The sequence below is a fragment of the Daktulosphaira vitifoliae genome, unplaced genomic scaffold, assembly GCF_025091365.1.
Source record: "Daktulosphaira vitifoliae isolate Bord-2020 unplaced genomic scaffold, ASM2509136v1 Scaffold_2, whole genome shotgun sequence".
NCBI lineage: Eukaryota > Metazoa > Arthropoda > Insecta > Hemiptera > Phylloxeridae > Daktulosphaira > Daktulosphaira vitifoliae.
The window spans coordinates 3,610,326-3,629,489 of NW_026099573.1; the positions used below are offsets into that span (position 1 = coordinate 3,610,326).

General features: G+C 28.5%; 2 protein-coding genes across 3 annotated transcripts; both read left to right on the plus strand.

Annotated features, from left to right (window-relative positions):
- The first annotated feature begins 711 nt into the window (after window positions 1-711).
- LOC126898874 (uncharacterized) lies at window positions 712-7,634 on the plus strand. Its single transcript, XM_050673284.1, has 3 exons — window positions 712-985; window positions 7,198-7,404; window positions 7,466-7,634. Exons 1-3 carry the CDS (start codon window positions 827-829, stop codon window positions 7,544-7,546), a joined length of 447 nt encoding a protein of 148 aa, XP_050529241.1. The 5' UTR covers window positions 712-826; the 3' UTR covers window positions 7,547-7,634.
- Window positions 7,635-9,001: 1,367 nt separating this feature from the next.
- LOC126898791 (probable ATP-dependent helicase PF08_0048) lies at window positions 9,002-18,545 on the plus strand. Of its 2 annotated transcripts, XM_050673141.1 has the most exons (6): window positions 9,002-10,319; window positions 10,432-10,574; window positions 10,649-10,802; window positions 13,970-14,003; window positions 14,065-14,114; window positions 17,775-18,545. In XM_050673141.1, exons 1-6 carry the CDS (start codon window positions 9,028-9,030, stop codon window positions 17,920-17,922), a joined length of 1,821 nt encoding a protein of 606 aa, XP_050529098.1. In that variant the 5' UTR covers window positions 9,002-9,027; the 3' UTR covers window positions 17,923-18,545. The 2 variants fall into 2 exon arrangements, 1 of the variants encoding a protein (XP_050529098.1); XR_007702381.1 differs by lacking the exons at window positions 9,002-10,319; window positions 10,432-10,574; window positions 10,649-10,802; window positions 17,775-18,545 and adding an exon at window positions 13,632-13,909 and having other exon boundaries at window positions 14,065-16,072.
- Window positions 18,546-19,164: the final 619 nt, after the last annotated feature.

A 19,164-nucleotide genomic window follows, 5' to 3' on the forward strand; every position in this document is an offset into this window, starting at 1 on the left:
ATTTTAAAAATCGTTGTTTTGGGGAATTTCCATCATTTACGGGGAACTAGGAAAAATATTCAATTTTTGTGGTTGATGTCTTCAAATAAATACGATTTGTGATCTTTTGATGTATTGTTGAGAATAATCGGTCTAGTGAGAGTTGAACAAAAGTAGTGACAGACACAGAAAAAATAAATAAATAAAACATGGTAAAATAAATACCTTCTCAGCTTCCCATCGAAGCCAAAACTTAATAAAATATGAACTCAAAAATAGCATGTTTTATAATTACAGCAGCCATTTTGACAAAGAAAATTAATATCATTAATTATTCAATATCAATATCCTGCCTCCGGTACGAATGTCAATAGTTCAGTTTTATTTATTGTTTACTCAATTAATTGTTACCAGAATATTTGTTTATTGACCCATGTAACAATGATAATACAATGTTTTTGAAAAATGAATTGATCTATAAAAAATTGGTGCATTATTTTTGCAGGCCAATTGAGATTGTTTTTAAAGTTAGAGGTTCGTTGCAGAACCTGGCCCCCCACCCAAATGATGTCCCTGTTTGAATCCCCCTGATTCTTCTAATACTATTTGAATATGTATGTATTGATAACACATTTTAGTTAGTTAGTAACATTTTTTAGATAACATAGTTATCACAATGTTATAGAAAAGCCAGTAGTATTGTGTGATCTTTTAACATGGTGTTTTAATAAAGGAATAAATTATACTTAAGTGTTCAGATCCTTTTATTAAGACCATTTCCATCATAATATGTATTATCTATCCAAGCAATACAACAGTATCAATATGTGGTCAGATTTGCATTGTTATGATTGCCAGTGGATGGTTTCAATTTGGTCTTGGGATAGTTATTATTAATCGCAGAGTAGATCAAGAAATGCTTGTTAAAAATGAAATGAAAATAAGTTTTTTAAGTTATAGTACTGAAGCAGACATAAAAAGAAGATGGAATGAATTTCAGTTTGAAGTAAATTTAAAAAATGTAGTATTTTTTGATCTTAAAATTATTTTTTCTTAATAGAATGACTTCATCATAGATTATTTTATATTGTTAGTCAACAACAGAGAAACATGATATATAAATACATGTATAGATATCCTAAACAAAAACCTAGCCGTGAAAAATATTTAACACCCACTCTCAAGAAAGCCCAAATTATTAGTTTAGTTTATTCTGTATTACTAGTTAGTGTATTTATGAACTCACAATAATGTGCCTTACTACCATTGATAATAAATACTGTGTACCTGAAAATATCGGTGTCCTAAAAACCAATTAGCTACCTGTATTTGTAATTCCTTGTGTATTATAAATGTATATTAAATCAAAGATTTGAAACTTTAAATAATTACGTCTAATAAACAAATAAAGTTATAGTAAAAATTCAAATGCCATTTACTTTTAAATTAAAAACACAAACATTTTATTAAATTCAAAATATGAGTTCCTATTTAAAAAAAAAAAGTTGACACCCTTACATGGCATAAGGGATGAGATTAAAAAAAATTACATAGTTAATAATTCAAGAATAATGTGTAACTAAAGATAACAAATAAACAAATTTTTATTGTTTGCGCTAGGACTAAGTTTAGGAAAATGTATGTACACAAAAAATAATAAACATTATTGAGTGATTTAATCTCAAATAGAAAAAAAAACCAGCAAAGGGGGATCGCGGCACAGTGGTGACGTAGCATAGTTGGATCAAGTATAATGATATCTGACAGTGATTAAAATCACTATCAAAAAAAAAAAAAACGCTTCAATGCAAATTTTTTGATAGTGTTTAATTTTAAAAAATTGGTGGATTATTCCATATGCGTACGTGCATGTTCTTACCTTTGTTAAATATATATATTCTCTGGATTGTTTTCGCGACTTGACTGCGGTGTCGATTACACCTAAACCTACCTGGTATGCGAAAGTGTATCTATGCCGATAATATAACAATATATATATATATATTGTCTCTACAGTATTGTTTTTGGGACTTGGCGGTGGTGTCGATTATACCTAAACCTAACTTGTATGCGAAAGTGTATCTATGCGGATAATATAACAATATATATATATTGTCGCTACAGTATTGTTTTTGCGACTTGACGGTGGTGTCGATTATACCTAAACATAACTTGTGTGCGTAAGTGTATTTACGCGAATAATCTAATAAGCCTGTGCGGTCTCAACTATATATTTATTGGATACGCGTTATCCTCGGGCGTCAACAGGTTAGCAGCGTTGATGGCGACGGTGCGCGAGTGCGGATCGATTCGTGATCGTTGTCACTTTGACAACGTGAAGAAGACTACGGTATCATTTGCGGCGGGACGTCGTCGGGCGTGCGGCACTTGCTGGACTTTGTACCGCGGCGTATAACGCGAGATGTTGGTCAGTCAAATACTCATAATAGGGCGACGGCTGATAAAGGTGGCATCGTGTATAATGAAGCGACGCGGGGCTGTGTCAGTCACAATAAAAATTTGTTATATATATATATATAATTGATGACACGCACGTGTATACGGGTACGAAAACCAAAAATAAAATTATACAGAAAAATAGTGTAGTGTCGACTGTTAAGGGGGGTGGGGTGAATGCGTTACGACGGTCTAGTCTCAAGGTCATAGACGACGGGATACGTGACATAATAACACGTGCCGCGTGGAGTTACAAACTTACAACAAACATGTGAAACTAATATAAGCGTGTTAAAAAAAAATTAGCAAAGACAGAAAAGGAGACTGACAAACATAGAAATGATGTTGAAGTAGCGGTGTATGATTTACAGGCAGTGATACCAGTGACTAAAGGACAAGTGTCTTTATTTTATTATAAATCAAGGATAAACTGCTTTAATTTTACTGTGAGCGATTTGATGGCCAAGGATGTAGTTTGCTTTTTTTGGGACGAGACAGAAGGCAAACGTGGTGCTGTGGAAATCGGAAGTTGTGTCATCACTTACATTCAAGATAAATTAGCGGCTAATACAGGCAAAGATATTGAGCTTATATTTTACTCCGATAACTGCTGTGGGCAGCAAAAAAATAAATATTTACTATCTGCGTATGCATATGCGGTTTTTAAAATGGGTCGATCACACATAAATTTTTATTACGTGGTCACTCCCAAAATGAGGGAGATAACGTCCACAGTGTTATCGAAAAGCAAATTAAGAAGCATACTCAATCAGGTCCAATATGTACTAAACCAATATTCTACATTGATTCGAGCTGCAAAGAAAACTGGCCAATCTTATAAGGTTAAAGAAATAACTTATGAGAACTTTTATGACCTAAAAACTGTTCAAGAAGAATGGGGTAAAAATTTTACTGTAAGTGAAGACAAAAAACAAGTTAAGTGACATAATATTAAAATGCTACGTGTACAGAAAGAAACTCCTGGTGCATTCTTTTATAAAACATCCTATTCTGATGTAGAATTTAAAAAAGTTGTAGCGCAGAGAAAAAGAACCCGACAAAATCAAGAAGATTTTCCACAAGATTTGCGGCAAGCCTATGTAGCTAAAATTCCATTAACTGAAGCTAAAAAAAAGGGTATCAAAGAACTGGTTGACAAAAATGTAATTCCAAAAGCTTACTATGATTTCTACTATAAAAATATTCTAAATGACAACAATTAAGTTCAAAAAATAGATACCTATAGAGTTTTTCAATGAAGAAAGCCTGATTAGTTATAAGCTAGTTTACCTATTTATAATTTGTTAGTTATAAGCAAAGCACTTTTGATTTTATGTGATATAGAATGTTGATATACAGGCGATATTTTGCTGTAAAAAGTTTCTTTACGTTTTGTTTTTCGTTTTTTTATGTATAAGATTTTAATCTTAATACAAATATATTTATGAGTAAAAAGCGTTGTTACTATTCCTTCCATTTCCATTCAATTCACTCTTTTTCATATTATTATTGCTAATTGAAATGCAGTTTATGATAAACTGTTTATTTGAATTAACTTGTTCATATTTTTGTCATTATAAAAATAGTAACTTGAAGTTTTGTCAAGAAAACTGTGCTAACTCAAAATAATTAACTTTTTTTCTTATATTGAATAGTAGAAAACTGTCGTAATTAAAAAATTCTTAATTAAACAGCTTTCTACACAAAAAAATGCATTATAACTATACCATGATATTTCAGAACATCCTACATTGCGTATTCTTTTTTTGAAAATTAAATAAATCACGCGAGTTCTCGAATATCAGTTTTTCTTGAATTGTGAAAAAAGAGGTTTTTTGAGTTACAACAGTTTAGATCTAGGGGTGCGATATATTCTTATACATATCGGCGTTCTTCCAATAAAACCAATTGATCCACGTTCCAATTTCAAATTCTTCAATTGCATACCCAACATTTTTGACCTAACCGCGCTGTTGTTAGTTTTATTACGCTTAAACAACTTACATATTGATAGGGATGTAAACTAAATAGCTTCAATAAAAATAAAATAAATTATTTATTCATTAAAATGATAAAATAAATCTAAACTAAATCTAGAGTATATTTATGAATAATTGACGTATTAGCTAGCTGGCTGGTTCATGGTTTTTATTTTGGGCGTATAAAATATTAAATTTATTAAATAATACATTTTTAGTTTTCAAAAAAACAATTGTATGTTAATAATGCTTATTAAACACGTATGTGACAAGGATACGGAGCGTTGAACCGGTGATATAGTAAAGAATAAATGTATAAAGGTATAACACCACCGGTGGTGTCATTTTTGTCATTAAATGAATACGATAGTGATCATTATTGTACAATGATATTGAAAATATCCTCGCCTAAGCGTCTGATAACCGATGATAACTATTGTTCACGTAAAAATGTTTATCATAATTTCAATTTAGCACCTCTTTTTAGTGCCTCATTTTAGCAGCTCATTTGACCGCGCCCAGTATCCTTGAAGTGGCCTAGTTTTCCCATTTTTACCCTTCTTACTATATTTAATTTCTGTATAAATATTTATTTAAATATTATACTTAAAAATCAAAGTATTACTAATCAGGATATAGTTAATAAAGTAGTGGTCAATGTTGCTTTTGGAATAATTCACCAATTATTAAAATTTAAAATATTGAGCATTTCTGATAAATTTATTGTAAATAGTAATTATTAAATTTTCTGACGTCCATTCATTTTATTTTGAAATTCTCATAAAATTTTCTAATTAATGATGTCAATTTCAATCTTGCAAGTTGAGCTAAAATCATAGCAATAAATTCATCTTTTCATTATAAACTTTCACAGACCAAAAAAGTAGGTTAAATTGATTTTTTGCAATGATTATTTTTATCATATTAAAAATAAAAACCTAGCACAGTGGGGTGGCGGCACAGTGGGGTCCTGGCATAGTTGGGTCCAGTATAGATGATATCTGACAGTGATTAAAATCACTATCATAAAAAACGCTTCGATGCAAATCTGTAGATAGTGTTTAATTAAAAAAAAAAAAAATTGTTAAAATAGCATATTTTTAATATGGTAGCCATTTACGCATAGAAGATAGGTCGTCGGGACAAATTTTTTTTTTTCATTTTATATTACATAAAATAAGCTTTAATTTGATATTTTTTTAAAGGACTCAGTATTTCCGGAACATTTTCAAAAATTAAGTTGAAAAAGATCTATGTTTTTTACAATATTTCAAATTTTGGACGCCCCCTATATAAGGGGAAATTGTCCAATTTTAATAAAAAGTATGTCAAATGAAAGATGTACTTATAATGTATTTAGAAAAAAAAAATTTGTGCTGATATATACATTTTTCAAAAAGTTATAGCATTTTTAAGTTGAAAATTTAAAATCGAAAATTTTAACACAAAAATAGTGTTTTTTTAACTACGGCAGCCGTTTAAATGTAGAAAAAAAAGTGTCGGGACAAATTTTTTTTTTTCATTTTGTAGTACATAAAATAAGCTTTAATTTTATATATGTTTAAAGGACGCAGTATTTCCGGAACATTTTCAAAAATTAAGTTGAAAAAGTTATTTTTTGTAAAAAAGTTACTATTTTAAATCCTCCCAGTGAGCAGAATAAGTGTTAGATTTTCAAAAAAAATTATATCAAATGAAAGGGAAATATCTAAGGTTTCAATACAAAAAAATATTATTTTTATTTGTTCATTTTTGAAAAAGTTATGGCAGTTTTAAGTACAAAAAACATCCCGATAAAATGTAATTTTTATCGCAAACATTACATTTTTTTTTAAATTTTCGACAGCCATTTGCACATAGAAGATAAGATGTCGGGACAAATTTTTTTTTTTCATTTGATAGTATATAACATAACCTTTGATTTGATATATGTTTAAAGGACGCAGTATTTCCGGAACATTTTCAAAAGTTCAGTTGAAAAAAATTTATGTTTTTTACAATATTTCAAGTTTTGAACGCCCCCTATATAAGGGGAAATTGTCCAATTTTAATAAAAAGTATGTCAAATGAAAGATGTACTTATAATGTATTTAGAAAAAAAAAATTTTGTGCTGATATATACATTTTTCAACAAGTTATAGCATTTTTAAGTTGAAAATTTCGATTCGAAAATCGAAAATTTTAACACAAAAATAGTGTTTTTTTAACTACGGCAGCCGTTTAAATGTAGAAGAAAAAGTGTCGGGACAAATTTTTTTATAAATTATTGCATTAAGCCCTTTAATGTTTATACATATATGTCATAGAATTAACGAATAAACTACTATATCATATTTTATTATTTCTCCGGAAAAATTATGATTTTAATAAATAAATATTAATTTCATATTATATTAAATTGTTATAATAAATATTTATTCATAAATATACTTTTAAAACTAAGAACTACTAATGAGGATATAAGAAAATAGGAATTGTGTTTCTGTTATAATTATGCACTAATTTCTTAGAATTAAACACTATCTACAGATTTGCTTCGAAGTGTTTCTTTCTTATAATAGTAATTTTAATCACTGTTAGATATCATCTACACTTGTCCCAACTATGTTACGTTTATACAGTGCCACGACCTCACTTTGCTCCCGTTTTTTTACTCGTAAATGTTTTTTGATACGATCAATATGTTCCAATGAGGACCCTACAGCACCCTAGTACTCCCTACTATAGGTTTATCTCTATATATGTTTTTGACGTAATAAAACTAAGTAATTAACTATACTAGTTTTCATGCTGTGGTTTGTACGGTGCTAACAGTTATAAAGCAATAAGTATACAATTACCACATTCGTGTTTTAACCATGGATGTAATAAAGACAATTTCATGTTTGATGGATTAGCTCATTCTGGTTGTTTTAATGTTGTAAAAAAACTTGAAGCTAAGTTGTTGGATCCTGTTATTATACTTACACTGTTTTGTTCTGTACTACAAGTAATAATTTTTTCCCCAGTATTAAACAAAAAAACATATTTATATGATTTTTCTTATTCAGATTTCAAATGCTTTTTTAGCGTTAAACTTATTAAGGTCAAAGCCTAAAGCAAGAAGATATCACATGACAATTAAAAATTGAAATTTCCGTAAACTATCCAACATTTCTCACAATCGTATTGAATGAGAAGAATTATTGAGAAATCAAAAGATTTAATTTATTTTTTAAATTCCACTAACATTCAATTTTCATTTTAAAAATTAAGATATAATAATATATATTATATGTATAGCTGTGATGATACTAACTCATTTATCGGTGAACATTAATAAAAATTTCAACTATTTTTTAATGAACTGGCTATCATACTTATAAAATTAAATTATTATTATTATTATTTTGTAAAAGATAAATGTTGTTTATTTAATAAAAGCCTATTATTAAATTTTTTTTTTTTTTGATATGGATGATTCCAAATTGTCATTAAGTCAACATACTTTTAATGTTCAAAAACGATTAAATGAACTTGAAAAAAGTATTTACATTACAGGGATACAATCGAAATTGAACGGCATAGTCACTCGTCAATTGGCTCATGAAAAATCTTTGTCAAATGAATACTGCATGAAGTATAAACAGCTGGAAAATAAACTAATATCATGTGAAAATGAAAAATATAAAGTTGAACAAGAAATAATTGAATTACATGATCAAAATGAGAGTCTCAAGGATACGTGTGAAAAACATAAGAGAATTCAATTAATTCAAAATGTGAATAAAATTGTAGATTTATTACTTTACTTAGATCTTAATAATTGAATCACTTAATGTAGTAAGGACCAAATTAGTTTTTTTTCAAAATATGTCGTTTTTTTAACGTAATCACTATTATTATTTTATTTTGAATTGTGTTAAAATGATGGCCTTGATTGCATATAAGGATTTAAATATACAATGACTTAAACTAATGTAGTTTGAATCAAGTATTATTATAATTAATATTAAGTATAATGATTCTATTAAAATAAATATTGATTTGATTAAATATCTTATATGTTATACTGAAAAAATGTTTTTTAGTATTACTTTTCCAATACACATAAAAAAGGATTAATTTTTTTTAAATTTTTATTAGATCAAAGGCCCAATTTCCAGGTAAAAATTATCATATAAAAGTTAAAACAAAATAAATTATTTTGCGAATTGAACTAATTAATGCAACTCTTATTAGTAATTGATAAGACACTTAGATTTTAATATTTAAAAATATATATATATTCTTTTTATAAAAAAAATTAAAATTTGGAATTGGCCCTTTATTCTAATAAGTAGTTCAGTTTTAAGACATGTGGCATACGCATGTACATAATAGCATTCACCAATCTTTTATGTATTAGGACGTAGAATTTATATTGTAATATAGCAGTAAAATTATCCAAATAATTATTGCACTTGTTATATAAACTATTTTAATATTATAAAATATTTAGAGAAAAATCGAAAATCTGACACACAAGTTAGCCAGCCAATTAAACGACTATCTACATCTAGTCAATGAATTTAATGCTAAAGAATTTCAATTAGAAAAGCAAAAAAAAGTCATTTTAGAATTAAATAAATGTATGGAGAAGACTGAAAATAACTATAAGTGTTTCTTATATAAAGCACAAAAAAACTTTGAAATATTAAGTGAAGAGAATAACTTAGCTCAACAGAAAATAAACGAATTATCCTCACTATTAGTAGTAAATAGTAAATATATTAAAATACCAAACTTTGTGAATGTTACTAATTACCAATCAGTATTATCTATTTCCTTGGCCCCAGAAAATCATCATAAATTTACATATACTGACACCATTAATATTGTGGATAAAGAAACTGAAACTTTTATTGAAACTTCTGAAGCGTTTTTACAAACAGATGAATTAGATAATTTTCCAAAAAAATATCAACCAACAGTAACTGATTATTGCCAAACTGATACCGAAGCTAATTTAGTTCAAAATACTATTTCAAAAACTTTGTTTGAATGTTTTAATATTTGTGACACTATTGATAACCTTTTTAATCATTTCTGTGGTAATCTAGAGCTAAAAAAATGTTATCAGAAATCGGTTAAAGATTTGTCTGAAGCCTTGAAGATAAAAAATGAGGAAAATAATTTATTGAAAAAAATATGTGGGGATTGCTTATTTGTCAACAATGAAATTTGCGGAGAAATTAAACGTTTAGAAAATATTGCTATGAATAATAATAATTATAATTATAAGTCTTTAAAAATTTTCCCAAATGATAATATTGATTTAAATGTTAATACTAATAAAAACGTAGATGGTAAAATTGACTTCGGCGTCACGGACCCGTCCCATTATTTCAAATTAATAATAACTGATTGTAAAAAAATATGCATGAGTGCTTTTTTGTCGATTACTAAAATGCAAAAGAAATTTGGTTCTACTAAAAGAAAATGTAACAATAAGCATAAAAGTCAAATGACTATGAATAATACTGGCGATAATGTTGCAAATACAAATTTAGGGGAAAATTTAAACTCAAAACATATAAATACAAAAGAGTTTTCTAATTACGAAATAATAAATAAGTTTGGGAAGAAATTAAAGAAGAGTTATACTGAAGATATTTTAACAGCAATTAATGTAAAAAATATTGAGACACCAATCGATGAAGATCAACATTGTAAATTATTTCAACAGAATAAAAATATAATTCCTAAAGTTATAGCAAAGTTTCGTGATGGTATGGAATCTAATCAGACTAAATTAGTACAAAGATCAAACATTAAACATTTATTGAACAAAATAGCGACTAAAGGATTTGGATCGTTGACGTTTCAACAACTGTCATTCATGCATCACAAGATAATCGAAAACAGTGTTGAACACTTTCAAAAGTAACTAATTGTAATAGCTATTTTTTTATTGTATAATATTTATTTTTTTCATCTATATAAACACATTACGCACCATAAAACATACAAATTATGTATTACTTTCAATACTTAGATATAAAAGTTTGATAGACTTCACAACAAAACACTTACCATCTTGGCAAAGGAGTGCTCTGAGTAGTAAACAAGATATAGTATATTTATTTGCTGTTTTAGAGGGAATTTTAATAAGAAAAGATGAAGACGCTCTTGAAAAAAGTAAATATTTAGGGGATATAACTATTTTATATAATAATTGTATATACTCACGGAGTAAAAATATGTGTTTTAAGATTCCGCATTGAATGCTGAACTTGCTGACATTAAACATACATTAGTATCGACTATTAGGGACAAAAACAATTTTGAAAAACAATTGGCTTTAGCTAAAATTGACAATGAGAAGTTGGAAAAAGAAATAAAAAAAATTAATAAATGGTTTCAATGGTAAGAAAGTAAAGTACAGTTAAGTGAATCCAGTTAAATGGAGTTGGAGCATTACAGTTTTTATTTTTTCATTTTCAAATACAAAGTATTAACTTCAATTTAATGTACGCTTAGAGAAAGTAGGAACATTTATTACCGGAAATGAACTAAATTTTTCCAAATTATAGCGCTGATAACTTCAACTAGGTACACTTTGTGATCTTTTGACAAATTTTTAAGCAAAAATTCAATAAGAGCGAGAGTATTGGTGTACCGGTCACAAAAAAAAACTCAGAAAAATAAAATCAATAGCTTCGCAACGAAGCTAAAATTTTAAATGTTAAACATAAAATTATATATTTGTACAATTTTGACAATAGTTGAAATTCGTGATATTTTTTAGAAAAATTTGTGAAAATGTTTTCACAGTTTAGTTTACTATGCTGGTTACAGTTAAAACGAAGGCTCCACTATAGATTGATATTGGATAAGGTTTCACATTATTATCATAAAACGTTTTGATGCGATTGTGCATAATGATAAACATAAAAAAAAGAAAATTTAACAGAACTTTAAACTTTTAAAGTCAAATACTCACAGAAAAAATTTAACAATCATAGAAATCATTCATGAGGGTTATTTTTTGAAAATATTACTGTTCATTTCAAAATTCTTAAATATAATATCGATTAAAAGTTGTAATGTGACAAAAAAATACCCTTCTTTTTTTATATTTATTTTGTTAATTTATTTTAGTTGAGCCGTCAGCGTTTATGACGGTATTTAATTTTTTTATATTTTGATAATGTTCAATATATTTTTTGTTAGTTGTGTCATAAATGCTTCTTTTACGAACAGGTTGGCGGATATCAAATTGTTAATACTTCACTTTAATGTCTAATGACCCGAACGCCTCTAAATTACACATTGTCTATTACATTGTCCAGTGTGATCTATAATTTTAGAATATTTATAGATATCTATAACTATGTTTTTGTTAAAAATCGGAAACTTTCAAAATTTATAATGAAGTTTATAAAGAAATTTATATATATATATACAAAATGATTTTTTTATCATAACCCACTCAATTACTTACAGAATAATAATAATTTATACATTTTTTTTTATTATTATCTTTAGTTACACATTATTCTTGAATTATTAACTATGTAATACTTTTTAAGTTCATCCCTTATGCCTGGTAAGGGTGTCAACTTTGTTTTTTTAAATGGTAACACATATTTTTAATTTAATAAAATGTTTGAGTTTTTAATTCAATAGTAAATGGCATTTGAATTTTTAATAAAACTTAATTTGTTTATTAGATATAAACATTTAAAGTTTCAAATTTTTGAGTTAATATATAGGTATAATACACAAGGGATTACAAATACAGGTAGCTAATTGATTTTTTATGACATCGATATTAGCAGGTACACAGCATTGTTATTATCAATGGTAGTAAGGTACATTGTTGTGATTTATAAATACACTAACTGACAATACAAAAAGTATATCTATTGAGAGTCATAATTGATAATAAACAATCCGTGACTGTGATAGCAATATCATAAAAAACCCATTAGATACCTGTATTTGTAATCCCTTGTGTATTATACCTATATATTAACTCAAAAATTTGAAACTTTAAATGTTTATATCTAATAAGCGAATTAAGTTATATTAAAAATTCAAATGCCATTTACTATTGAATTAAAAACTCAAACATTTTATTAAATTAAAAATATGTGTTACCATTTAAAAAAACAAAGTTGACACCCTTACCAGGCATAAGGGATGAACTTAAAAAGTATTACATAGTTAATAATTCAAGAATAATGTGTAACTAAAGATAATAATAAAAAAAAATGTATAAATTATTATTATTCTGTAAGTAATTGAGTGGGTTATGATAAAAAAATCACCCTGTATATACAGCGTGGCCCACCACTCACTGACAACTTAAATAACTTTTGATCCAGTTAATATTTTTAGCTGATTTTTTTTTTAAATAATAGTTATACGTTAGGTCTATAGCTATATCTCAATAATTAATTTTTTTACATTTTATTAAAAATATTAATTATTTTTAAATTTTAAATAAAATGTAAAAAAAAAATCTAAGATAGCTATTTTGTAGAGTAGAATTTAAGAAAAATTTTAGTAAAAAAATATCTTATTAATATTCAGTAGTAAATATTCTGTAGCGTTTTGAAGTTTGTGAAAATTTGAATTTTCATGTACTATTTTACGGTATTAAACATTGAAATACGTATTGAGAAAAGGACAGAAGAAAACGCTATCTTTTCATGATTACTGTGTATACATATGATGATAATGTGTATACATTACAAACTTGGCATTAATACCATGATAAGAAATTAGATAAGGCAATTATTACTTATCACTCTCATTCAAAAGTATATTGAAAAGATAGCGTTTTCTTCTGTCCTTTTCTCAATACGTATTTCAATGTTTAATACCGTAAAATAATACATGAAAATTCAAATTTTCACAAACTTCAAAACGCTACAGAATATTTACTACTGAATATTAATAAGATATTTTTTTACTAAAATTTTTCTTAAATTCTACTCTACAAAATAGCTATTTTAGATTTTTTTTTTACATTTTATTTAAAATTTAAAAATAATTAATATTTTTAATAAAATGTAAAAAAATTAATTATTGAGATATAGCTATAGACCTAACGTATAACTATTATTTTAAAAAAAAATCAGCTAAAAATATTAACTGGATCAAAAGTTATTTAAGTTGTCAGTGAGTGGTGGGCCACTCTGTATATGTGTGTGTATTTTATGCACATTCAAATAAAAGTGTTTTTTCATAATAATGTTATCATTGTCAGATAACAATTTATACCACAAATATAGATAGTAAATTATTTTTCTAACTCTCTTAAACAGTACTTATAACTGAACTAAATATACCAACTTTGTGTTATTAAATCAAACAATTTATTCATAATACTGTTTAATTTAAAAAATAAATGTGTACACGTAGTATAGGGACTGATAATGTTTTACTTAAAAGAAAATGGTTTCATCTGTTATCACGAGTTTGTATTCTAGTTTATTATCTATACATAAGTGTGATATATACAAGTATGTTATATCTCTAATTAAATTTAATAACAAATTAAAACTATTTAATATCATTTTCAGTACGTGTTTTTGTGAAGTAGTAGTGTGTACCAAAGTAAGAATTCTGTATATAATTAAAATTTTATGTTTAAAAAATAATACATTTTATAATTTAGAATTGTTTAAGTTCACACTTGTCAAACATGGAAAAAGGCGATTTCAACAAGTAATTTAGTTATTTTAACTATTTATTAAAAGTCAAATCATTTTCAAATAAAAATTTATTTGAATAATACATCCAGTTTTGTTATTTATACTTGATATTACTGAGTACTATGTTAATTACTAAGTCAATCAATGGTGATCAACGTTGGTGGTCAGGATCTATTTAAGTAGGGATACCGATGGGATGTTACACCTAGCGACACTTTTAGAGGCGGTATTATTTTAGCACCAGTCAAATTTATATAATTAATAAAGTGTAATTTTATTAAAAAATTATTATTTTTTTAAATTTTCTACGGCTTATTTGTACTAATTGGATTAACTGAGAAACTTCGTGATTTTAAACATTATATAAAACGGATGATTAATTTTTTTTTTAGTTTGAGCATTATATTATAATATGCACAAATGCTTTTCATTACAAACATTACAATTATACAAATCGTATCTAGTTGAAGACATTACCCTTAAAAATTGAAAAAAATTCCCTCGTTCCCCGTAAATAGGGGAAACCTCCAAAGAAATTACAAATTTAAAAATCGCTAATTTTCGAAATTTTTTCAATTTTTTTTACTTAAAAGTGCCATAACTTTTTCAAAAATGAACATATCAATATAATTCTTTTTTATATAGATGCATAATATCATTACCTTTCATTTGGTTTATTTTTTTCATAAATTTAACCCTTAACCTGCCCACAAGGGGGGATTTAAAATGACAACTTTTTCACAAAAAATTAATTTTTTTAACTTAAATTTTGAAAATGTTCCGGAAGGTCTGACACTTTTATATATATCTTAAATTAAAGCTAATGTAATATGCTTTATCATGAAAAAAAAAAATTTCGGACTTTATCTTATCTTCATGGTGAAAATGGCTACCGAATGCTATTTTTGTGTGAAAATTTTCGATTTTGTATTTTCCATTTTTAACTTTATTATGCTATAACTTTTTGAAAAATGTATGAATCATTACAATTTTTTTATGAGAAGTAGTATTTATATAGATCTTTCATTCGACATACTGTTTTTTTAAATCGGACCATTTCCCTAAATACAGGGGGGATTCAAAACATAAAAATGCATATAGAAAGTAGAACTTTTTCAACGTAACTTTTGAAAGTGTTCCGGAAGGTCTGACACTTTTATATATATCTTAAATTAAAGCTAATGTAATATACTTTATAATGGTAAAAAAAAATTTCGGACTTTATTTTATCTTCATGGTGAAAACAGACATTAAACTTAATAAAAAAAATACGATTTTTGTAAAAAAATTCTTTTTTATATTTTTAACTTTATAATGCTATAACTTCTCGAAAGATGTATGGATCAATATAATTCTTTTTTTTGTAGATGCATGATGTCTTTACCTATCATTTGGTATATTTTTTTTATAAATCTGACTTTTTACCTGCCTACAGGGGGGGATTCAAAATGACAACTTTTTCACAAAAAATTGACTTTTTCAACTTAAATTTTGAAAGTGTTCCGGAAAGTCTGACACTTTTATATATATCTTAAATTAAAGCTAATGTAATATACTTTATCATGGAAAAAAAAAATTTCGGACTTTATTTTATCTTCAAGGTGAAAATGGCTACCAAATGCTATTATTGTGTGAAAATTCTCAATTTTATTTTTTACATTTTTAACATTATAATGCTATAACTTATTGAAAAGTGTATTGATCAATATAATTTTTTTATGGGAAATACTATTTTCTAATAATCTCTTTTTTATTCTACATACTTTGTCTTAATCAGGATATTAATAAGGAACTAGCAGTTTATGAAGCTTTTGGAATAATCCACCAATTTTTTAAAATTAAACACTATCTAAAGATTTGCATCGAAGCGTTTTTTTTTGATAGTGATTTTAATCACTGTCAGATATCATTATACTTGATCCAACTATGCCACGTCACCACTGTGCCGCGACCCCCCTGTGCTGGGTTTTTTGTTTTCTATAACTATTCTATAATGCAAATTTTTTGCTAAAATGTTGCTATATAAATCATTTCTAAAAAAAATGATTTTTAATTTCATTTAAATTTCACTATGGATTTTTACAATTATAATCAAATTTTATAATACATTCAATTTAGTAAATTTTTTTAACACCTTTTTGAAAATATTGATTTTGACATTAAGCTAGTATAACTTTTTAAAAAATATTTTTAAAAACGAATTTATTTTGTTTTTTAAATTTTGGGCGTTTTCTGAAATCATGAAAAAAATATACCACAAACCCTCANCGTTTTCTGAAATCATGAAAAAAATGTACCACAAACCCTCACCAAAAAAATTTAATTTGAAACTTTCTTTATACACATTATTTTTTAATTTTTATTTTACACTGTTATTACTTTTAAAAAAATGTACAACTAGGTAATAAAAGTGGAGGCCACAGTGATAAGGTCATCAATTTACATAAGTGTTATATTAATTTAACTTACATTTACAATTTCCTTGGGCAAATTAGAAGATGTTTGAGTTGATTCTCAGTAGACATATGAATTCATTCTTAAACTTTAGGCTATTGAAACGANGAATTCATTCCTAAACTTTAGGCTATTGAAACGATAAAAATTTATAATTTTTCATACTTCAGCCTATTAGCATTACCCAGGAGACACCACGAGGAGGTTGGCTGTTAAGTCTCCCAAAAATTTTTTTAGCTTCGATGAGAAGCAGAGAAGATATTTTACTCTTATTTTGTCTTGAGATAAAAATATTTAAGTTGAATTAATATAAAATAAAATACATCGAAGCTAAAATGTAGTCAATTATTGTCAACATAATTACTAATATGAAGGTAAAAATTTAAAACGTTTTATGAAAACAAAATTTATATCCATCCATCAAAATTAAAGGTTTAGATTTTTCACTTAAAATATACTATATTAATAAAAAACGATTTTTTTTAGGGAGACGACGATTTGTTGTTCATTAAAAATAACATTTTTATAATAAATAGTTTTACTTAATTATTAGTTTTGTCACACAAAATGCAATAGAAATCAAAATGTTTGTAATCATTTAATCTATACTCATCAGCTATACAATCAGTTACCACACGACGACAACATGTAGTGCATGACACCCATTCAATTCTGCTGTGATGTTCTATATACTTTTGGCAATATAAACATATGTTTGCCATGTCACCTGAATTTTCTAGCAGTAAACTTTTTAATTCGTATCTATAATTATTAGGGTTGAACTTCTTGTCGAAATGTGACTTATTTGTTATTGTGATAGCGTAGTATATTACATAAACTCCACAGTTATAAGCATCAACTTGTTTTGGTATGTTTTTGGCTTGACATTGAACCAATGATACTTGAGGAATTGGTTTTTTAACATAAGTACAATGTGTTTTTAACCCTCTATATAATTTTTGAAACTTTTGCTGATTGTATTTTGGATCTTTAGTAGGATTCATTGGGTCTATTATGCAACACTCTTTAAGTTCGAAATTAATTACTGCAATAATCCGATGATTCATTTTTGATAATTCTACTTGCCATGGCATAATGACAGTACTATTTTTTTCGAAGTTATACCTATTTTTCTGTTCTTGATTTTTTTGCGTACTACTTAAAATTTCTGTTACTTCGTTACAGTATAAAACTTTTAAAACTGTTTGTTTATTCATAGACTTGTTGCGGTCAGTATTCTGCCGCACTCGCGGGGTGTTATTATATTAGAAAGAAAACACAACACGTTAATGGTTCAAAGTGAACGTGAAATATTTTATTGGCGTCGACAACACAATATATACGTAATATCCGGAAACAGAAAGTAGCAAACAATAATGACAAGTATCTATGTAAATATATATAAAGGCACAATGTTCGTAATTGAATGTTCGGCGTTGTGGAGCAGACGACGAGCGATCCGATCAGTAAGGCGTCACGGAGATTACTTATCGTATATTTGCGGCGGGTCGTAGATGGACGTGCGGCACTTGCTGGACTTTGTACCGTGGCGTATCGCACGCGGTGTTAGTCAGTCAAACTACCATATGCACGTAGTAGGGCGACGGCTGATAAAGGTGTCACGGGTCGCGGGGCTCCGTGTATAGAGAACGACGCGGGACTGTGTCAAATACCCCCCCGCCAAGCCGCCGGTCTACTCAGTGAATCGGATACACATGGCGCGATTACCAATTGGGAATAAATAGCTAATTATACCGCTTTCACGGTGAAGGCCGCAAATACTTACGTTGTTTGTCCTGACGAGCCGATTGTTCGCGCGTGATCGCGCTTGGTGGTGGTCGATCGCATAACGCGAACGAGGGTGGTGGAGGGTGTTGTTTAGTCTTCTTTTTCCTTAGCGTGGTCAGGAGATGGGGGACAGGAGAGGAATAATTCGATGGCGTCTTCTAATAGGTCCTCCTCCAGCTCCATGGGCTCCTCTGCCGGACCAGGTTCTGCTGCTGGTGTCGTTGTTGTGGTTGTTGTCGTTGTGGTTGTCGTCGCGGTGGTTGTTGTCTCGCCGACGGCCACCCCCCAACGTCTTAACATGTACTCCTTATACCGCTGCTCGCGGCGTCACTGTTCGGACGGGGAGTACCGTCTCGCCGAGGGGGGGGCCGACGACGGCGGACCCGCGCTTTTGGGGGCGCGCGGTCGTCGTGGGGGACGAGGGTTGAGGGCGGTGATGTCAGGTCGCGCAGCGCGAAATGACATCAGCGGTCGTAGTCGGGTACTATCCGCTCGTGTATCGCGATTGGATAGCAGGGCTGTTAGGGGCCGTACACCTGTCGAGCTGGGGGTGGGTTGCCGGGTCCCAAAATGTTGGGCCGCAACATTTATCACCCTCCTGGTAGAGGTGGCGGCCGGGGTGCTCGGGGCCCGTACCCTCAGTGTGGGCTGAGTTGCACGAGGGACCGAGTGCACTGCGCGCATCGCGAAGTGCGTCGTTACGACCCATGCGGACACCCCGGTCGTAGTGGGCCCGTGCGACGGGGTCGCGAAGGACCTCAGGGAGTGGTTGGATGGTCCNTTTTATTTGGCGAGCTTTAAGTGTATTTATTTTATCTTGG

Bases quoted from the DNA above. Each gene is read 5' to 3' on its own strand.
- LOC126898874 (XM_050673284.1), top strand. From the start codon at position 827: ATGATTGCCAGTGGATGGTTTCAATTTGGTCTTGGGATAGTTATTATT. The intron at 986-7,197 runs GTAAATTTAAAA...TAACTATACTAG, and splicing joins GGAATGAATTTCAGTTTGAA to TTTTCATGCTGTGGTTTGTA. The intron at 7,405-7,465 runs GTAATAATTTTT...TTTCTTATTCAG, and splicing joins TGTTTTGTTCTGTACTACAA to ATTTCAAATGCTTTTTTAGC.
- LOC126898791 (XM_050673141.1), top strand. From the start codon at position 9,028: ATGGAGAAGACTGAAAATAACTATAAGTGTTTCTTATATAAAGCACAA. The intron at 10,320-10,431 runs GTAACTAATTGT...TTCAATACTTAG, and splicing joins AGTGTTGAACACTTTCAAAA to ATATAAAAGTTTGATAGACT. The intron at 14,115-17,774 runs GTAATTTAGTTA...GTTTATTCATAG, and splicing joins GAAAAAGGCGATTTCAACAA to ACTTGTTGCGGTCAGTATTC.